General features: G+C 42.3%; 1 protein-coding gene and 1 non-coding gene across 2 annotated transcripts; both read right to left on the reverse strand.

The window, feature by feature from the left end:
• Positions 1 to 833: 833 nt before the first annotated feature.
• trim8b (tripartite motif containing 8b) lies at positions 834 to 14,828 on the reverse strand. The gene is made up of 5 exons (XM_085285042.1): positions 12,215 to 14,828; positions 3,801 to 3,896; positions 3,426 to 3,691; positions 3,204 to 3,319; positions 834 to 3,083 (listed from the first exon to the last, which is right to left on the reverse strand). The coding sequence occupies exons 1-5, from the start codon at positions 12,818 to 12,820 to the stop codon at positions 2,383 to 2,385; spliced, it is 1,785 nt and encodes a 594-aa protein (XP_085141168.1). The 5' UTR covers positions 12,821 to 14,828; the 3' UTR covers positions 834 to 2,382.
• Positions 14,829 to 19,178: 4,350 nt separating this feature from the next.
• Positions 19,179 to 19,293, reverse strand: LOC146568755 (U5 spliceosomal RNA). Its single transcript, XR_014893703.1, has one exon. It is a non-coding gene; the product is annotated as a U5 spliceosomal RNA (small nuclear RNA).
• Positions 19,294 to 20,537: the final 1,244 nt, after the last annotated feature.

Consider the following 20,537-nt stretch of genomic DNA (forward strand, 5'->3'; position numbering starts at 1 on the left):
GGTTTGGAGCTGCATGTCAACCAGTGGTGTTCGAGATCTTGTAAAAATTAATGGCAGTATGAAGTCAGATTTTTATCCAACATGCAATACCAACTGGAAAGCATCTGATTAGCAACAGCTTCATTTTTCAGCATCACAATGATCCCAAATACAATGCTAGGCTAGGATAGAAGGCCATACAACGGAACAAAATCAGTCATGGATTGACCTCCCCGGACGTCAACATTACTGAAACAGTGCGGGATCATTTTGACAGAGTGCGTAACACAGGCAGCCAACATCCAAGGAAGAGCTTTGAATGCCCTTCAAGAAGCCTAGAGAACGATTCCTGATGGATATTTAAATGACAAGAAAGCTGCCTAAGAGAGTTCAAACTATGTTGAAGAATAAAGGCGGTCAGACCAAATATTGTCTGGATATTAAAACAGACTGTTTTTGTTTTATATACTGTATTTCTATGTATCTATGTATGAACTTTAAATAAATAGATCCAAACATTTTCCCAGCCAAAATAAATATTATATATATTTAATTGCAGGTGCTAACAATTTCTTGCAAGTTTAGTAAACCCTGGGCAGGTGAATCATTTGCTATATTAATCTCGCTTTAGCTAGCTGTTAGGATAAAAAAAACATCCTAACTGCCTCTACAAGTGTACAAAAGCACTTTCACGACAGTTTTGTTGAATTTTTATAACGGCCAGATTGAAAATAAGAGTTTTTAAATAAACTAATGCATAAATTTGTTACATCTCTAGTTGGAGTAAACAAGCTGCTGCTATGTATGGACATGACGGGGAAGTGGAAACGTATTTGAATACTAACACACAGCTGTTTTTTGTCTTTTTATGGGATTTATTTACAGTAACAAAAATATAGAATATCACCAACCTTATCCTTTAAACATGAGATGTTTCGCACATACACAGTTGACAGCAGAGACTGGTTTAAACTTGTTTATTTGGATCCTTTCTCCAAATCACGTCTGTAATTTTTCCATTTCACAAAATATTTACAAAAAAAGATACTTTTAGGTTTTTTTTTTTTCCTCTCTCTTTATCGTGGCTGTTGTAACAGCTACTTTTAAGGATGATGAACCATTGCTTACATCTTGCAGTCCAGTCTTTTAGAAAAAGTTCATGAAAAAAAAAGAAGCTCCTCCCACCCTTCGTTTCTTTCGTACACTCATTTTAAAACAGCATACAGTTTCTTCTCCCCCATTGTTCTTCATCTGAGTGCTTTTAGAAAAACAAACAACAAACTAAACCTCTTCCTTGCATGCTTTCAGCTGCAAACAGGAAGCCAAGAGCTTGTGTGCTTATTGAGAGGAAGTGACATCTTTGCCCTGCAGGAAGTACAATTACAGCATCATCAGATCGTCCAGATGCCTGATTAGTTTGGTCTCCCCAGTCTTGCCCTTTTCTCTAAAATAGTAGAGTCTCTGTAGGCAAGCGTTAAACGTACAAGTGTACCAAATAACACAAAGTCATTCATCACTAAATGGAAACAGTCTGTAATATTTTCTGTCCTGTGGCAGCAGGAAGGGAGTGCTAAGGATGCGGGCCGAATTCTCAAAAATGCAGAGGGCTGGGGTCAGCCGGCCCTTTAGACGCTGCTCTATTGTCCCTCTGTGGGTCAGCATCTGTAGTCCAGGCATAGCAAGGCGTCCACAAGTGCATTGTGGGTGTTCCATGGAAGAGCTTTTTGTGTTCAAGCTGTACGATCCATCCCTGAACTCAGCAAAGAAAGGAAGAAGTGCCATGACAATAAAAATAAAACGGACACGCAGGGACCGCAGTCCCTTTTTAAAGGATCTGTCAAACAAAGTCAGCTATGCGGAGAAAAATATGTTTGCTAATAACATAAGGCAATTGACCTCAGTACAACTGGAGGGGTGATTATATCAGAGAAACATGAGCTGAACGTGGAAAGCTCAACACTGCACGGTATAATCTCTTTTCCCTTTAGCCTCAGTGAGAAGCCTTGAAGAAGCATGAGAAGATTCTCTACTAAAAGTTAATTTCCTACCAATCCATCTCCTACTCTATAAATAAAAAAAGATGCATCTCCTCGTCTCCTCTTCAGGCTTCTCTTCCTTGTTTCTGTGTAAAATGCTGAGCTGACTTTCACCAGCCTGTTTATGCATTTTACGTATAATACACTACATGAAAACACGGACCAAAATTAAAGAAAGGAAGAAAATAAAAACAAAGAGATCAACCCTGCCCCCGAATGTGTGTGCACGTATGTGTGTAGATATAAACAATTATTTTAATATGTGTATAGTATAATTGTATTGTGTCTATTCCCGTTAGTAAGTCTGTAAAGGTGTGCTATTTTGGTGCCTGTCTCTATATCTGTGTGTGTGTGTGTGTTTGCTCTGTTAACTGGTGACGTAGTGCTTTGTAGAGGGCTGCCCATACAGCCCGTAGAAATCTGCATGTCTGTGTGTCTGTGAGGCGTCTATCCAGTCCCTCACTGCCAAGCCCTGCATGGACGGACCTCCGGAAGCCAGGCCAGGAGGAGGGGGGTAGTCCTGGGCACTGACCCAGGGAAAAGAGCCCGAGCGTGGATACGGAGGGTGGCTGCGGTGGCCTGACACAGAGGGCACTCCAGAGCAGTAGCAGTTATCCATCGTGCACACCAGAATCTTGCGACCGCCATACTGAGGGAGCACTGCCTGCTGGGAGGAGTGCGAGGAACTGCTGCCTCCAGGAGGGAAGTGAGAGGAGCCGAATACAGAGCCTGAATGGTGATTAGTCAACGAGCCACTCCCGCTTCCCGTCCCGCCGCTCTCGCTGATGTGAGGCGGGCCACAGGGTCCGAGAGCCTGCTGATTGGTGGACTGGCCTTCTCCAGAGGCAGAGCTGGACCCCAGGTAGGGCTGTTTGGCTAACGACGAGGAAGAAGATGAGGAAGAGGAGGACGAGTCTTTGAAACCCGGTGCGGCATTTTTTCCGCCGTTCCCATTTCCCTCTGGGAAAGCAGTGGAATGTTTCCGTTTCTCTGCACCAGAGCCAGAGCTCTGACCGCTGGGATAGGCGGGAACAGACTGCAGGAAGGTCGAGGGAGGGGTGAGGGGAGCTACGAGACGAGAGAGAGAAAGTGCGAAATGAGAAGAGGTAAGTGGTAATTAAAAGAAAAACACTTCCATGACGGTCGTGCCCTGCATTAAAAGCTAACAGGTGTATTTCATTTTCTCACCTTCAAGTGTTCTTTTCAAGCTCTTCTCTCTTTTTGAGATCTCAGAAAGGAAAAGTTTAGAGTTGAGATTCCCAACTTTGTAAGGAGGGAGACTGCTGCCCACACATGCCTGAGATCTGCAACAAGTGCGAGGAGACGGGGTTCATGATAAGGTGTTTGCTTGGAAACATCTCCAAAATAATTCAATAAATAAAAATCATTGTATGAAGACCGTTTGCTCACCTGTCTGTGAGGATTTTAACAGGCTTGGTGTTTTTCATGAAGCTCAGCTCCTCCGCCTTCCCGAAGGCAGTCTGGATGGAGCTCAGCAGCTTCTGGGCCTCGTGGCGCTGCTCCCCGAGAGCTAAAACCTGGGCTGCGTTCTCCTGACAAAACCGAGCCTGAGCCCGATCCAGAGCCTCCAGTGTCCGACCGAGATCCTCCTCCAGGAGCTGGTGCATCCGCTGGTACTGCAGGCGCACCTCCTCTTTCAGCTCACATACCCTGTCCTGTAAAATAAACACACACACACACACACACACCAATCAAAATTTCCTAAAGATTTTATAGAGCCATAAAAGAGAAAACGCGCCCACGGAGTGACGTGCAAAAACATACCTCCACCACACACTTGTCTGAGTCGAGTTTGCAAAGCTGTTCCTCAATCTCCTGCACTCGCTCCTCCACGCGTTCCTGCTGTCTTAACAGGTTTTGCTGTGAGGTGAGAAGGACAGAAAATAAATAAAGAACGCCTTGTGGCCTTGGAAACTTGTGACCTCGGTCAGCTACTAGCATCCCCTCCCCAAGCCTGAGATATTAGGATCCGGGAGTGGGCTAATTTAGTCTCCATCGAACACACAATCCCTGTGGGGGAGGAAGGAGGGGGATGCAGTCATAGCAACCAGCAGCTATTTTGTGTTTGCATTAGCGAGTGAAGACTAATGTTGGGGGAGCCGGGGGCAGCGAGCAGAGATAGATAAATGGGCAGAAAAAGCTCCGGCAGCTTCGCTCTCCCCTTGGTGCAACTCCTCTTCCTCTATTCTGCCTTTTCTTTCTAAAAGACACACACTCAAACAGAGGAGGCTGCTCTGCGAGCTATGGCAATGTTGTGGCAACAGCGTCTGTTTTTTCTGGGATGATGATGATGATGATGAAGATGATGGCATGTGAAGAAATAAAGGCCGAGCTGAGTTTTATCCGGCTCAGCTTGTGGCCAAAATTTACAGAAAAGAAGGAATAAATGGCTCCGTGCGAGACCAACAATCCTTTGCATAAATTTTGGATAGCGGGAATGCCATTGACACAGATTTGATGATCCCTTCGTGTTGCTAATATTTAATGGGAAATATAAATAACCCTCACTCAACATTTAATGGAGCGTATTGATAAGATGGTGCTGACATGGCTACAGCCCTTTTTGCTTCTTGGTCAGGTGTGCTAAGTGCCGGTTTCAGCTACATGCCAACATGCTCGCAATGACAATGCTAGAATAGTTATCCTATGCAGGTGTATTGTTTGGCAAGTCGATCATTTAGTGAACTGTGTGACCAGGGGGGCACAGGTTTGTGAAATTCAGGGCTGACACCTGTGTTTAAAAGAGCAATTTGACCGACATTTTTCTGTTCTTGTTTTGAATCGTCATTTTCTGTCTGAGAAAATTAAAGTACTGCTAGTGTTTAAGCTTTTCACCACACCATCTCTGAATAAAAATAAATACATGGCATTAATGTTGGTAAATGTTGTCCTGCTTACTGGCGATAGTTCACGATGCATTTGTGCATTCAACTTTTACTCATTAGTGTTAAAAATGTGTAAGTAAAATCAAATGAATTTCAATAGTAGAATTTTTTTTAAGTCTATAAATTATTCATAAATAGGTTAAATCTTGCCCAAGGTGGTTCAACCTAGTAAGAGAATAAAGCCAAAGATTTCCCCCAATTAACCACCAAAATTTGCAAATACTCATATTTAAGGAGGATTAACCAGCAAATTTTCACTTTTGGCTCCATAGTGTAGTGGTTGACACGTTGCCCTTACATATTAAAGATCCCCAATTTGAAACCATAATTTTAGGGCACAGGTGTCAAACTCTAGGCCTTGAGGGCCACTGTCCTGCTTGTTTTCCAACTAGCCTGCCCTTGTAGCTTCTTATTGGCAAAAGCACACCTGATCCAGGTAATCAGCAGCAGGTAGGGCAGGGATATCTCAAAAACAAGCAGGATACAGGCCCTCGAGGACTGGAGTTTGACACCCCTGCCTTAGGGGGTCATAAGCTAGTGCTTTTCTAGTGCCGATCCCAAACCTCTGATTAATGGGAGGATTGTGTTGGGAAGGGCATCCAGTGTAAAACTGTACTAAAATAAAAACAGATTCATTTGCTGTAGCATTTTATGAATAAAAGAAAAATCAGAAATAAAAGAGCAGATGAAAAAAGTTTAATGATTTAACAATGAATGTGGCATCCGCCAGCTGTAAAATTTTAGCCCAAGATGTTCAACATATAAATTTTGAACATACGGAGTTTGAAATTTGAACAGTTTAGTTTTGCTGATGCCATTATTTTATTTATTTATTTTTTTGTTTATTATGTAAAAAAATAAATAAATAAAAATAAATCTTCCTTTATGAAATCTAACATCACAGTGCAAAGAGGCTTATTAAGAGTTTATCATGTTATCTCTTAGATTAGCATAAAACTGATGTAAAACAACAAAAAAACATCAGATTGTGAAATCAGTAAATGACATACTATTGGATGATATGGGCTTAAGCTGATAGATCTGTGCATCTCCAAAAGCCATCCACCCATTTTCTTCCGCTTATCTGGGGCTGGATCGTGGGGGCAGCAGCCTAAGCAGAGAATCCCAGACCACCCTCCTCCTCCAGCTTGTCCTGGGGAACACCAAGCCATTCCCAGGCCAGCCGAGAGATATAATCTGACCTGGGGCCTCCTCCCAGTGGGACATGCCCGGAACACCTCGGATCCTCGTCAGATTTTCTTTTTTGTGTTTTTAAATGTATGTGTTGTTTAATGTGTGGATATGCTGCAAATCAATTTCCCATTGGGGACAATAAAAGTACCTTTGACCAGACAGCCAAATCACCTCAACTAGGTCCTTTCGATGTGGCTAGTGGCTCTACTAAGAGCCCTTATGGGATGGCTGAACTTCTTACCCCATCTCTATGAGACAGGCCAGGCACTTTTCGGCGACCATAGGTGCGGGTAGGGGTACAGATTGACCAGTAGATCAGGAGCTTCGCTTTTACACTCAGCTCTTCTTTCACCGCGACGGACTGACACAGCATTCACACGACTCATGCCACAGCAGCAATCCGTCTGTCGCGCACTTGCTCACGTAACTAACGAACAATACCCCGAGATACTTGAACGTCTCCACTTAGGGCAGAAATGGAGTGGGTACTGCACCCTTTATCAGCTGAGGACCGTGGCCTCAGACTTTGAGGAGCTGATTCTCAGTCCAGCTGCTTCACACTCAGCTGCAAACTGCTCCAGTGTGAGTTAGAGGCCACCACTGGATGAAGCCAACAGAACCACGTCATCTGCAAAAAGGAGAGATAAGATTCTGAGACCACCCAATTGGACACATGTAGACTGGTTGGGCAAACTCCCATGCACCCTGAAGTATTCTCGAGAGGGTAAAGAGGTGGTCCACTGTTCCGTGATCGGTACGAAAACTGCATTGTTCCAACTTTATCTGACGTTTGACTTTCTGACAAACTCTGCTTTCCAGCACACTGGCATAGACTTTACCAGGGAGGCTGAGGAGTGTGATCCCCCTATATTTGGAGCACACACTCTATTGCCCCTTCATCAAGATGGGAACCACCATCTCCAGTTTGCCAATTCAGACGCACTACCCCTGATTGCCATGCAATATTGTAGAGGCGTGTCAACTAAGATAACCCTACAACATCCAGAGCCATCAGGAACTCGGGGCAAACCTCATCTATCCCATGGGCCCTGTTTAACTGCCTCAGTGACTCCACCCCCTTGTCCCCAGACTCTTCTTCCTCTACGGAAGATCTGGCAGTGGGATAAGGCCCTCAAAGTATTCCCTCCACTGCCCGACAATCCATTTTTTTCAAAGCCCAAGCCATGTGTTGAGGTGACCCTGACTATAGCTAGCCAATACCTCTCAACCTCACGCACTAGCTCAGGCTCCTTCCCCATCAGACAGGTGACATTCCATGTCCCAATCGCTAGACTCGGTAGCTGGGATCAGTCCACCAGGGTCTCTGCCCCTGGCCGCCACCCTGCACACATTGCACCCCATAAGCTAACATTTGTTAATTAGTACTAAAATTAGCAGTGTAATCTAATAATGATACCAATGGACGTCAGTAACACACTAAATGAGTCTGTGTTACGTTGTCCTTCAAATTCTCCTACCATCAAGAGTTGAGCAACTAACCCTGGCTCAGGGGTAAATCTTAGGCCTCTGGAGGTTCTTATATATCTGATATCATGATGTGTAGCAATGGGCTATGCATCTAGAACCTGTTACACATCACTTAAAATTCATTGGAAGAACAAGTCATGGATATGCATAAAAAGTGTATTATGCACTGTGCCGAGCAACCACTGGGCAACAGCCTAAAGTAACCCATTTTCAGCATATATACACCCCCCCCCCTTATTCTTTATTACTTTGTAACTTTTTTCAGTGGGATTAAAATTATCACTTTGCTTTTTTTTGTCTACCAACTTACTATGACACAATCTCTAAACCTAAAAAAATAATAAAATAAAATTTGAATAACTGGGAAATGATATCTGTAGACATAATCTCATTTTCTGATTGGCTCATCAGACAACAATTTGGGATGATAGTGCTTAGCTCATACATTTGTGAGTGCCATCCATGAATAAATAAGCAAATATATGTTTAATATAAGACTGGTTAATAAAAAAATGCTTTGAGGTACAGCATAAAGAGAGAAATAACAAATACAACCAAATTGGGGACGGGACTAGGATAAAAGCATGTCTAAAGAGACTTTAAGGTATTAAATGATCACCAAATGAATGACATTCAACCTAAAATGTGTATGCACCCAAGGATTAGCAAACCTCATGGTGGTCACCATAATGCTTAGGATTCATCCTCTGGTGAGCATGAATAACTTTCAGTATTCAACAGTCAGACAGCCTTAATTAAAGGATGAGTCTGTCATTAGCTTGGCATGCCATTAATCATTTGTTTTTCCTCAGGCTGAAGGTTTATTCACATACAACCACCACAATCATCATCGTCACTGCGCAGTCATTCTAGCCAACAGCAGCTGCTTTTATCATTAGTGATCAGCTGCTGTAGAGGCTGATAGGAATGAAAACCTCCTGGGCCTCAGCAGCACATGGTTGGGAATTGCTGCCCTAGATATCTCTCTCTCTCTCTCTCTCTCTCTCTCTCACACACACACACACACACACACACACACACACACACACACACACACACACACACACACACACACACACACAGTTGGCATGGTTAGATCCAGGACGGTGACCTGGTTGTGCTGACTGATTGAGTTAGGCTCTGAGCAGAAGCCAGAGGGGGAAAAACAGGGTCGAAGAAGCTGAGGCTTTGCAGAGAACCTCTCAGGGAGGAAGGGAGGGAGGAAACAGGGGGTATTGAAGAGGGGAGGGGGCTTTTTAGTTGTCATTTCACCACAGTGTCTTTTCCATCAGAACCACCAGAGCAGGAGAACGGGGCCAGAGGGAAGGTCGGTCCTCACCGGGAGTGACTGGTGGATGGTGTTAGGGAGGTGAATTTGTTGGAGGGGGACTGATGGAGGTGAAGAGCAGGGTGGGGCCTGTAGGGTTGTGTGTATGTGTGAAAGGGAGGGGTGGTTCCTCTCTGCAAGCCTTAAATCACATTCAACATGGAGGATCTGCTAGTAGTTAATACATGTAGACAAATATCTAAAATATTTATGGACTGGGGCTGTGAATGAGCTCAGTGACATTAGATTTTTTTTTTCCTGTTTGCATCATCTTAAAAACATGGTCAACCACCCAGATGAGATACAATTTACCTCGTGGTCTATTTATTCAGAGACAGCTTCTGCTCTTTTATTTCATAAAATATAAATTTTTAATGAGGTTAAAGTCTGGTTGATGCTGTATTTTTAAAGCGGCTAGTGAGACATTTTACAGTGTAACAAGAAGAGAGTTTGTAATTGACTTCTAACCTAGTGCAGCATTTTTTTTACTGTAGGGTTTTTTCCGGGCTCAGAACTGTTCATTTATAGTAAGGGCCAAGACATTTCTGACCGTTTATATAATAAAGATGTGCAATTATATTTGATTAAATTAAACGTGGTCAACAGAAAGTTGGCAGGAAAAATAATTTGACTATACTGGAGATCTTTTTGTTTAGATCTGGCTAAAATGTGTTTGAGGGCCCAAAAAACATGAGCACAGGAACCAGTTTCGGCAGGCCTTACAATCAAACTCGGCCCCAATCCTGGCAGATCAGCTAATCTAAATGCCGCTTTGCAACCCTTCTTCACCCCAGCTCCTTCATATATTTAGTATCATATCTGTTGTTACTGAAGGTCTTGCTTGAATGCAAACCTTCCAAAAAACCTTCTACAATTATAGGAGCCAACAAGCAGTGGGTGTCGGGAGCCCTGTACTTGTAAATGCCAAGGCAGGTGAATGGCTGAGCCATCTCTTGTGAATTCAAAGACTTAAACTGGTTTTCCCTGTAGTTCTGGACTGTTGGCTAAGGAAAATAAAGCATATGAAGCCACCACCATGTGGGTATTTTCACCTTATCTGTATATTTTACACTCCATGCAATTTGTAGATTAATGGACTGACAATCTATTAACCTATTATTAGTGAAGCTATTTCTAAATAGAGTATCACACCTGTGGGATCACTGACAAATTAGCATCTACTTGGTTCATTTACAGCTAGCAGTAGTACGACTAAAAAAAAAAAAAAAAATATTTGCAGACCACTCTGTGCTCCATGGAAACTATGGACTACTAATGGGGCAATCTGCTTGCAGGACCCTCTTTGTTACCCAATTCGCCTAAAAACTACCACCAATCAACTGGCAACCAGTTGGGGAACAAACCTCATATGGTTGCCTTTGGTTTGCTGACCGGTCTTTAGACCAGTGTGACTGAGGCCTTAGAGATTCATGTGTGATGGGTTATTCAACTGTGTATTTTATGCTGCACATCCATGAATTTGTCTAAAGCCCATCTAAACCACAGATCTTGTTTCTCGTCGGTAACCCACGCTAACCCTTTCATCATCCAACATCATGTAATGAGCGCCATGTTTTGTGTCACTGCCCAGAAACCTTGGATGTAAATTGGCTTGTAGCTAAATCTGGTACAAAGCATCTTTTCTCTTATAGGATTAATGTTTTTGTGCATGGTCCCACGAATGAAACTAAACAGAATGCTTGTGTGTTTTTTTCTTAACCTGTAAGACGTTTCCTTCTTCACATATTCAGGTCACTGACACAGATTAAAGGTCAATAAACATCAGGCCACAATAGTGTATTTTAGTAAAAATGCAAATATGACAGATTTTAACAGTACAACTTCTAAATTTAGCCCACCTGAGAGTCATTTGTGCGCTACAGGTGACTGATTTACTATACGTAAAGCTGAGTCATAGCATTACCAGCAGGAAAAATGCCCAACCATAACACGGTTGCCACCTAAACAGGGTGTTGGGTGAACTAAATGAGTCAGATGGAATTGGTTTTCACTCTGACTGGACGCGCCTGTCAACCACCCCTTCAAAAGAAAGAACAGAGGCGAGGAAACTCGCCCAGCCTCCGCTAGAACGAGCTGCAGTAAGCACCAACCCCTCAGGAAAGGAAGAGGTTAATAAAAAACCCCAAGTAGACCGCAGAATCAAGTGACGAATCACTTTAATCCCCCTTCCCCTCGTCTCTACTCCCACCCCTGCCGCACACAACTGGCGATCCCTGAGCTCGGATGCACCTGTGCTGGGGAGATAAGGCCCTCTGAGGGCCCCTCATTGTTCCACTCTCGACCACATTGTTTGTCATTCCAGCAGATGAGAACGGAGGCTGGAATGGATCACCACTGAAAAAATGCGAGATAGACCTGAAACACTTGAAATGCAACCATTTCTTAAAATGGGAAAGTGTTCTGTTATTGAAGACGGGATTGTGTAACGAGGTAAACAATCAACAACTTATTGTGGCAGCAGAAATCTCCACTTTAGATCTTAAATGTGGCACGGGAAGGCATTAAATATGCTCTTTGTTCTGCTGATGTTTGCTTGAAAGCTACAAAGTGGATGAAAAATGAGCTTGCAGGATGGTGTGATGCTGTTATAAAAGCCAGCACTTATTGATCTCTGATGAGCAGAGAGCAGTAAGTAGGGCTGAAACTATTGATTATTTTTTTGATTAATTGTTGTAGTCTATCAGCAAAATGTAGAAAATATTCGACAGACGATCCAATGTGACACCACTGATTTTTAAAAAAAAAAATCATAGTTAAATAGATTTTACAGATTTTACTAGCAAAAGTGCTTTTTTCCAGTAATTTTTGACCCCAAAATATATTCTAGCTTTATAATGTCCACTTAGTATAAATTAACCTATTACAATTTCTTCAAAGTCTTACAGCATTTATGAACTAAAATACTAAAAATTAGTTGCTTTTATCATTACTAACAACAAAACAAATAAACAAACAAAAAAAATTGTCAACTGAAGGAATCGGGGCTGTTATAAAGCAACTATTATTCATTTCTATGTTTACAATCATCTAGGTCTGGCCACAGGAAGCCACTGGAGATGGCAGAAAGAGCTGCATATGACTCTGAAGCCACAGGTTCAATACTCCTACTGGTTTCCTTTTAAATATCTTATCAACCAATCTGAGTAACGTACAAGACGTCAGTAGTTTTCTTTCCCCTGTTCTTATTCGAGTCACTTGAGCACATATAAGAAATGGAAAAAACAAGTGTTTAAAGTAAGCACACTGTATTCGTTTTCCCTTACTCTGATGTCATTGCGTCGCAGCTCCACATCAGTGACGGCGTGGCCGTGGCTGGGATGGCAACGGGCGAAGCAGCAGTACTGACACACAGCCGTCTGCTCGGCCTCGCAGTGGTACAGCCTGTACTCGTCGTGCTGGGGGCAGGTCCAGGCCTTCACCGCCTCCGCCTCCACCAACAGGTGCCCGAGGGCTGAGCACGGCTGCTGCAGGTGTGTCTGGACGTGTGACTGGCAGCACGGGGCGTTGCAGCGCAGGCAGACCTTCACGGCGGGGAGTGGGGGACCCCGGCGGCAGAGAATGCACTGCAGTGTCGGCGTGGTGGCCTTCTCCACGCTCAGGGCGTTGTACTTCTCAACTATGTTGGATAGTTTGTGGTTCTTCTCCAGGCTGGGCTTCTGGGTGTAAGCATGATTGCACTCGGGGCAGCGAGCCAGCGAGGAGTCTTTGGCCCAGGCCTCGCTGATGCAGCCCCGGCAGAAGTTGTGCTTGCAGGGCAGCTGGATGGGATCTGAGAACACGTGTAGGCAGATGGGGCAGATAAGCTCCTCCTCAAAACAGTTCCTCCATGTCTCAGCCATGTCAGAGGCCATCATGGTGCAGGCAGGCATACACTGGTTTCCACTCCTTTCAGACCTCTGTCTCTCTCACAGGAAACCTGACACTCTCAAACTGAGTCTCGCGAAAAAAAGAAAGAAGATAAAACCAGACCCAATGCCGCCCCTGAAAGATCAGTCTGTGTAGGCCGACCTTTGTGACCAAATTAGAGGAGTCTCCCTGACAGATGACGAGTATTGCTTATTACTGCAGCATGAAGGCAAAATTCCAGAAACCTGACCAGAGAAGGCTTCAGGCAAAAATGACAACACCTTGGTGATTTCAACACATGCAACAGGGGCTGACGTTATGCAGATTACAGTAAACTGTGCTTTCCTTTCCCCTAAATCACACACACACTCACACATACACACAAGCACTGGGCCTGCCTTCACTTCACAGCTTCTGTGTGTGTCTGTTTAAAGGCCTGCTGCAGGAAGCCAACAGCCTGTCTGCTACAGGTAAACCACGAAATGCAAACAAGGCACAGAGAATTAAGATCTACACAATTACCTGTACGACGAGGGAGAGACTCAATCTCTGTGTAGCACGGGAATAGACACTTGATCCTTTTCTGCCCTTACCTTCACAGCTCTCTTCCACTTAAACGCCGGATTATGACTGACTGTGGACAATTCAGACCAACAAACCATGCATGAAAACATGAAAAGCACGAGAAAGGACTGCTGGAGCCCACACCCTGATTACTATTCCCACACAGAAAGCTTTACAGAGAGAGAGAGAGAGAAAAAAAATAGCTGAACCTGTTTTATCGGGATCTCAAGGACGCTTGATTTCCTCTATAATCACAACGCAGCGCAATGCTTTTGTCCGCTGAATCATAAATAAGTATCCGAGTAGCCTCTACCAGCAATTTAATTATACATACAACCAGCGATGGTTTGGCAGTAGGCAGAAAAAGCTGTTTCAAAGGTCAGATGGAAAAACACAGGTACCTCCAGCCCTTCAATTTGACATAAAAGCGACATTTCCATTTGATGAATAACGCCTGCTATGTGGCACAGCTCGCATATCTGAACACAAGGCCGCAGCTTTTCTACCAGTTTTCAGTCGACAACAAAGGCCTTATAATCTCATTAAAAAGGAAATCATACCCGGGCCATCACATCGAGGCTGTTTACTGCATAGTTAATCGTTTTAATAGTCGAGTCCAGCTCTTGCGCACAAAACAAAGGGGTTTTTAGGATCCGCAGGAATGTTGGGCTGCTGTTGCAGAGCCAGAAACATCTATCAAATATCTCCTCACACAAAGATTACTAGTTCTCAGCTGTGGACCCCTTCATTTTATTTTATTTTACTTTGGTTTGTACCATTTCCCCCCCTACAGCCTTCAGCCAACAACATATTTATGTACTTCCTTATCTCGATTAAATCGCGTAAATTACCTCAGACGTCACCTCACCATTTTCTACCATAGCACAGGTACAGATAAACACTACATCCACTCCGCTTTCACACGAGGACAGTCGCTGCTAATATAACCTATGGTCATTATTTTTAGAAGCAGCCATATTTATATATTTAACTAAAAAAATTACAAAAAAAATACAAAAATATACCCTCCCGATCTTAAAGGGGACGTCGCGTTTCTGTCCTTGTTAGGGCTAGCTGTCATCAGCCATCTTGCAAATCCTCATTTTAAAAAAAGAAAGACAAAAAGTAGATATCCGCTGTGGAAACGCTGTAGGCTGTTTCACCAAAGCTGCTTTTCGATAGCTGTCCTACACAGACTCATCAACGCCACAGTCCCCTTTTCAGTAAAGAAAAATACGCATTTTCTCGGTATTGTACGTCCGAAGGAGCCGTCTGGCAGGAGTAATTTTCGTGGCTTGATGTGTCCCGTATGAGTCGACTCCGGGTTTCATAAAAATCCAACACGGTTGTGAATAATAATTTGTGTTATCTGCCCCCCTCCTGCTCCTCCTTTCTTTCTCTGTCTCTATCGGCCAGGGTTTAGAGAGAGGAGGAATGCAGGCGAGCTGAACTGAAGCAAAGTCAAGATAGCCATTACCTCGGGCAGCTTCCGGTGGTGATTTCCAAACTAAAAACAAGTTTCAGTGTAGTCGAAAATCACCACTAGGACCTTTTTCCTCGGAATTCTACCCTGGCCATTTTGGCATATTGGCCCTAATCCTCTTCTGCATTTTGAGAATAAAGTCTAACTTTCGATCTAAAAGTCAAAATATTATTTTCAGGATAAAGTCTAAATAACATTCTGAGGATGAAGTCGAAATGTAAAGATTAAAGTTATATTTTCAACACTAATAACTGCCATGGCTGGTTGATTTGATCAGCCATCTTATTGTGTCTAATAGAACATCTATTTTCCACCAAAGCGTAACTTTTGGGGTCCTTGCATCTATCCACTGCCAGTCTTTTTTTTTTTAAGTACACATGTTTTTAAGTAGATTTTATTTAGTTTTTTTGGGTTCTATAGCATAAATTTGGTCATTTAATTTGGTCCACTATGGAAAATAACTTGACCTTTATTTTCAGAAGAAGATCTGTTTTCTTCAGTCTGAAGAAGAAGAACAGAATGATTCTTTATTGACAATTACTGAACATAGATTAAGTCAATTCAGTAAACCAATAAACCCATAATAGCTTCGTGCTGCCAGGTATTTTTATTTATTTATTTTTTCGTTTTTGGTACCAGGCTGCAAACGTGCTCTTTTAACACTGTTTGGTTGGGCATTTTAATATTGGAGTTCGGGGACTGACTGACTTTTGGAACCAGCCTCAAGTGACCATTAGATGAACTGCAGAGTTTTTATCATTTCTTTGTTGGTTTCATTTTTCAGTCATGGGTGATTTTTTTTTTCTCTCTTTAAGCTCCTTGATGTTTATTTTGAAACCTCCTCGCACAAGCTTCCGTTCTGTTACACGCGCTCTCTGGCTGACCTGACGCATTTTCAATCCCCTTCTACTCTCCCTTCCTCCCGCTACTCAACCCGCTCCCCTCCATCCCTCCCTCCTTCCGGATCAACGCTACGGCCATCACGTGACCTGTCACTGAAGTGTGTCACGTTTTAACCGGGAGGAGATGAGGGACGAGCCGGGGAGGAAGGGCCGGGGATCGTACATACTAAAAGGCTTACAGCATTTGTTAAAGGCCTGGACTCTCTATTACCCGCTTGTGTGTGTGTGTGATTTATTCCTCACAGAGTAAAGGGACATTTAGGCGGAAACGGGATTTAAATAGTGATTTGTTCACTTTATTAATAAGTAACATGTGAGTATAATAGTAACAGTCTATAGTCAGTAAATGAAGGTTGCAATATTTGCCTGATGTTAAGTCCTGCTTTTAAAAATTTGAGTAAGGGTAGCTACAGAGGTATGCTCAGCGTATATTCATATGTTCATGAATAAGAAGTAGGCTAAAAGTCTATTTATAGGATTAAAGCTGGAACAATTAGTGACTAATAAGCTACAGTAATCTGGTTTTAGTACTATAGTCATTTTTAAAGAAAAGAATACCATGTTCTCCAGAGTGAATTTTATTCTTGTTGGTTTTGTTTATGTTCGAACGTTTGATATCATTAAAACCGCTTCGCTTTAAATATTTCAAAGCGTTCAAAGGCGCCCTCTTGTGCTCGGGTAGATTACAGCACTCTTTTCATTACTTTTTAAGTAAGTATATAAAATGTATTTAAATAGCACCTTTTAAGAAAAGCAAGCAAACAAATACAAAATATAATATAAGTGTTAAAACAACAACATTATCCACTAGTTTAAAGCAAGCCTATACTAAAAACTCTTTAACAGCTCTTTAAAAGTTTCAATAGCCACAGATCTCATATGCAATGGTAGTAGATTTCATAGTTTAGAAGTTGTAAATTCAAATCTACAGTCTAACCAAAACACTGGCAGGTTTTGATTAACCTGCGGATGCAAAGAACATAATAATCCATCCATCTATCCGTTCTCTTCCACTTATCCTTGTCAGGGTTGTCGGGGGACTGGAGCCTATTCCAGCTATTATAGAGCGAGAGGCGGGGTACACCCTGGACAGGTTGCCAGTCATTTGCTGGCCTAACACAGAGAGACAGACAACCATTCACACTCATGTTCACACCGAAGGGCAATTTATCAGTTAACCTAACCCCTCTAATTTCATGTCTTTGGGCTGTGGGAGGAAGCTGGAGTACTTGCAGAGAACCCGCACAAATACAGGACGTACAAACTCTACACAGAAAGGCCCTGGCCAGATGGTGCAGTCGAACGTTGCTGTGAGGCAACAGTACTAACTACTGCACCACTGTGTGCTGCCTAGGACTTAATAATGACGCCTTAAAAAATATGTAATTACATGTCAGCAACTCAGTGCATTTAAGCACAGAGACATAGTCAAGATAACCTGCAAATTGAGCAACAAACTGAAGAAGAAAAGTGATTTTAGTGACTTTCAATGTGGCATTCTTCTTGGTGCCAGATGGGCTGCTCTGAGTATTTCAGAAACTGCTGATCTGCTGGGATTTTCCCACTCAACTAACTCTAGGGTTTATAGAGAGCAGTCTAAAAAAAAGAAAATATCCAGTCTGTGGCAGTTCTGTAGGCTTGTTGATGCTAGAGGTCAGATGAGGATGACCAGATTCAGATTGCTTCAAGCTGATAGGAAGGCAACAGTAACTCAGACAACTGAACGTTACAACCAAAGTATGCAGAAGATAATCTCTGAACGTATAACCCTGACACAAATGGGCTTTGGCAGCAGAAGACCACGCTGGGTGCCACTAAAAATTTACACAGGATCTTTAAAACTGGACTGAAGACTGAACCCTCCCCCAACAAAACAAAAAACATTGCTTGTTGGATGAGTCTGTTTTGTGACATACAGGTAGTATTTGACCTAAACAACATGAAAGCATGGCTTCATCCTACCTTGTTTAAATGGTTCGTACTGGTAGTTGAGGTGTAATATGGTGGGGGATACTGAAGATACATAGCATAATGTATAATCAGGGATCATGCCTTAGAAAAATGGGACTTTTGCATCTATATTGCACATTTTACTCCACTACATTCAAGTCTTTTACTATTTGTAATCCGTGGCTGATTTGGTTATGTCTTATTCCAATAAATCAACACTCACCTTCTTGTTTTAATAACAGCCTCATCAGTGATAATGGGTAACCAGAATTACAACACAGGAGATTTATATAAATTATATAAAGATTTAACATCTTTCTTGAGCAAACAACAAACAAACAGCTCAACAGTAGTCCAATAAAATTAATTAAACCTAAAATATGTTTTTCAATTGTAAAATACTTAAGAGCAGGAACTAAACACCCTTAAGCACTGATTTGTTGGAGCACATCTAACACGGTTTAATAGGTTGTTGAACACAAAAAGTATGAGCTTCTCCAACAGTTTTAATGGAAACCTGGAATATAACCAGGCAGCTTGATCTAGATGACCTAAGAGGTCAAGCAGGTTTGCAGCTTAGGTGCACGTCAGGGAAATACTTTGATGCCAGATCATGTGTGAGGTGTTAAAAACAAAAATTTAAAATCTACTCTAAACAAAACTAAAAAAGTTAAATACTACTGTTAAAAAAAACAAAACTAAATATACATTCACCAATGGTTAGCACTGTTGCCACACAGCAAGAAGGTCCTGAGTTCAATTCCACCATCTGGCCGGGGTCTGCGTGGAGTTTGCATGTTCTCCCCGTGATTGTGTGGGTTCTCTCCAGGTACTCTGGCTTCCTCCCACAGTCCAAAGACATGCAGTTAGTGGCGTTAGGTTAATTGGAAACACTAAATTGCCCATATATGTGAATGCGGGAGTAAATGTGAGTGCGAATGTTTGTCTCTGTCTATGTGTTAGCCCTGTGATAGACTGGAGACCTGTCCAGGGTGAACCCTGCCTCTTGCCCAAAGACAGCTGGGATATGCTTCAGCGCCCCCCCCCCCCCCCCCCCCCCCCCTGACCTTAAAAAGGATAAGTGGAAGCGATAGATGAATGAACATTCATCAAGTAAACATGATGTTGAATAAAATAAAAATATTTTGGAAATGTCCTTAATTTTACTCTTTTGCATTGTTCTGAACTCCAATTAGAAAAAGACTAACAAACTAACATAGATAAATGAAACGAATAGAAACATTCAAAAAATAAAATAAAATCTTAATGTGAATAAATGGGAAAAAAACCAACGTAAAATATGAAAATAATAACTGTGATAAACTGCTATAGTTCAGCGTGCTCACTATGTTATATACTGTAACAACAATAACGGGTACATGAAAAATGAAAACATTACTGGCTACATTTGAAGATGTTGCAATACTAACATTGTTCGCGATTGTGCTACCAATGCATTATTTCTTTTGAACATAGTTAACAAGCCCCGCTAAACGCAGGGCATCAAAAAATTGGGTGAAACTCTTATTGTTCCTCTCCACGGAAATCTTTAGTAAAAGGCGAAAGATTTATACGATCTGAAGAGAAACAAGAGTGTACTAAATTATAGCAACACCGCAACAGGACCCCATTGACAACAAAGCCGTGTAAAGTGACGGTTCACTGGGAAAGAGCATTTATAAATGACAAAGACCACTCATTGTCACACAATGCAGTAGTGAATAAAACAATATAAATGCACAGGGTAAGACTTTTAATGTGAACGCTGTAAGTTTATTCACATTAGATTAACCGTCAACAGTAAGCGCAATGCATGATGGGATTCCGTGGGGGGTTTTCCGGGTTGTTAAAAAGTTAAAATCTAACGCAGAGCTCTTATTTATTCGCGTAAGATTTTTTCCTATAATTGTTTTTACCTCGCAAAGCATGGTGAAGCATTGCGCTAATGTTTTTGAACGCTTTTAAATGTTTAACCGTATCATTTATTTTCGGAAGTCACGCCCCGTGTAAACGTAACCGTCGTGACGTCACGAATTTGTTCCTTATTCCACATTTCAAAGCTTTAGCTTTAGCTGTGTTGCCGCCATGTTGACTTTCGGATCCAGAACTGATGGGTTAAAGGGTGGAGCGTAAAGTTATCAGGTAACACACATACGTGTCTGCTAATGTGCGGGAAGTCACAGATTCGTTAAAGACCAGAATTTCACTCACCAAAAACTCAAGCACAAACTTCTCGGATGCTCTGTGCCACACACACACAAAAACGTAGTTAAAACTGCTCCCACAGCCTATACAGTGAAAAGGTCCACTTTAACAAGGCCATGTATCAGGACACCTGTCAGTCAACCCTGACACGCCCCTACTCAGTCACCGCCCCACTCGGAGCAGTGATGTAGGGGGAAATCTGTAAAGCTGAACTCACAATTATGGAGACCACATCCCATTTTTGGGGACTGATTTTTCTATTGATTTTTTTTTTTAAATATAAAAGGGACAATGCACACTAGTTAATATGAGCAATTAGGATTTAGCCTAAGCTGCCCATCTGAAGTAATGCATTAAAAGCCAGTGCAGAATAAAATTAACTGTCAATAATAGCTCAATAACCGCTGAAATAATAAATAAATAAATAAATAGACGAACAAACAATGTGAAACATCAAATCAAACCAATCACATGGCAGCAACTCAGTGCATTTAGGCATGTGGATGTATTCAAGATGAGCTGCTGAAGTTCAAACTGAGCATCAGAATGGGGGGGGGGGGAAGTGATGTTGGTGTCTTTAAACTTTTAACTTGATTGTTGGTGTCAGATGGGCTCGTTGCAGTGTCTCAGAAACTG

This window comes from Mchenga conophoros, linkage group LG8 (assembly GCF_057382185.1).
Source record: "Mchenga conophoros isolate Kocher_MC1m ecotype Shallow Benthic linkage group LG8, M_conophoros_male_GT1.1, whole genome shotgun sequence".
NCBI lineage: Eukaryota > Metazoa > Chordata > Actinopteri > Cichliformes > Cichlidae > Mchenga > Mchenga conophoros.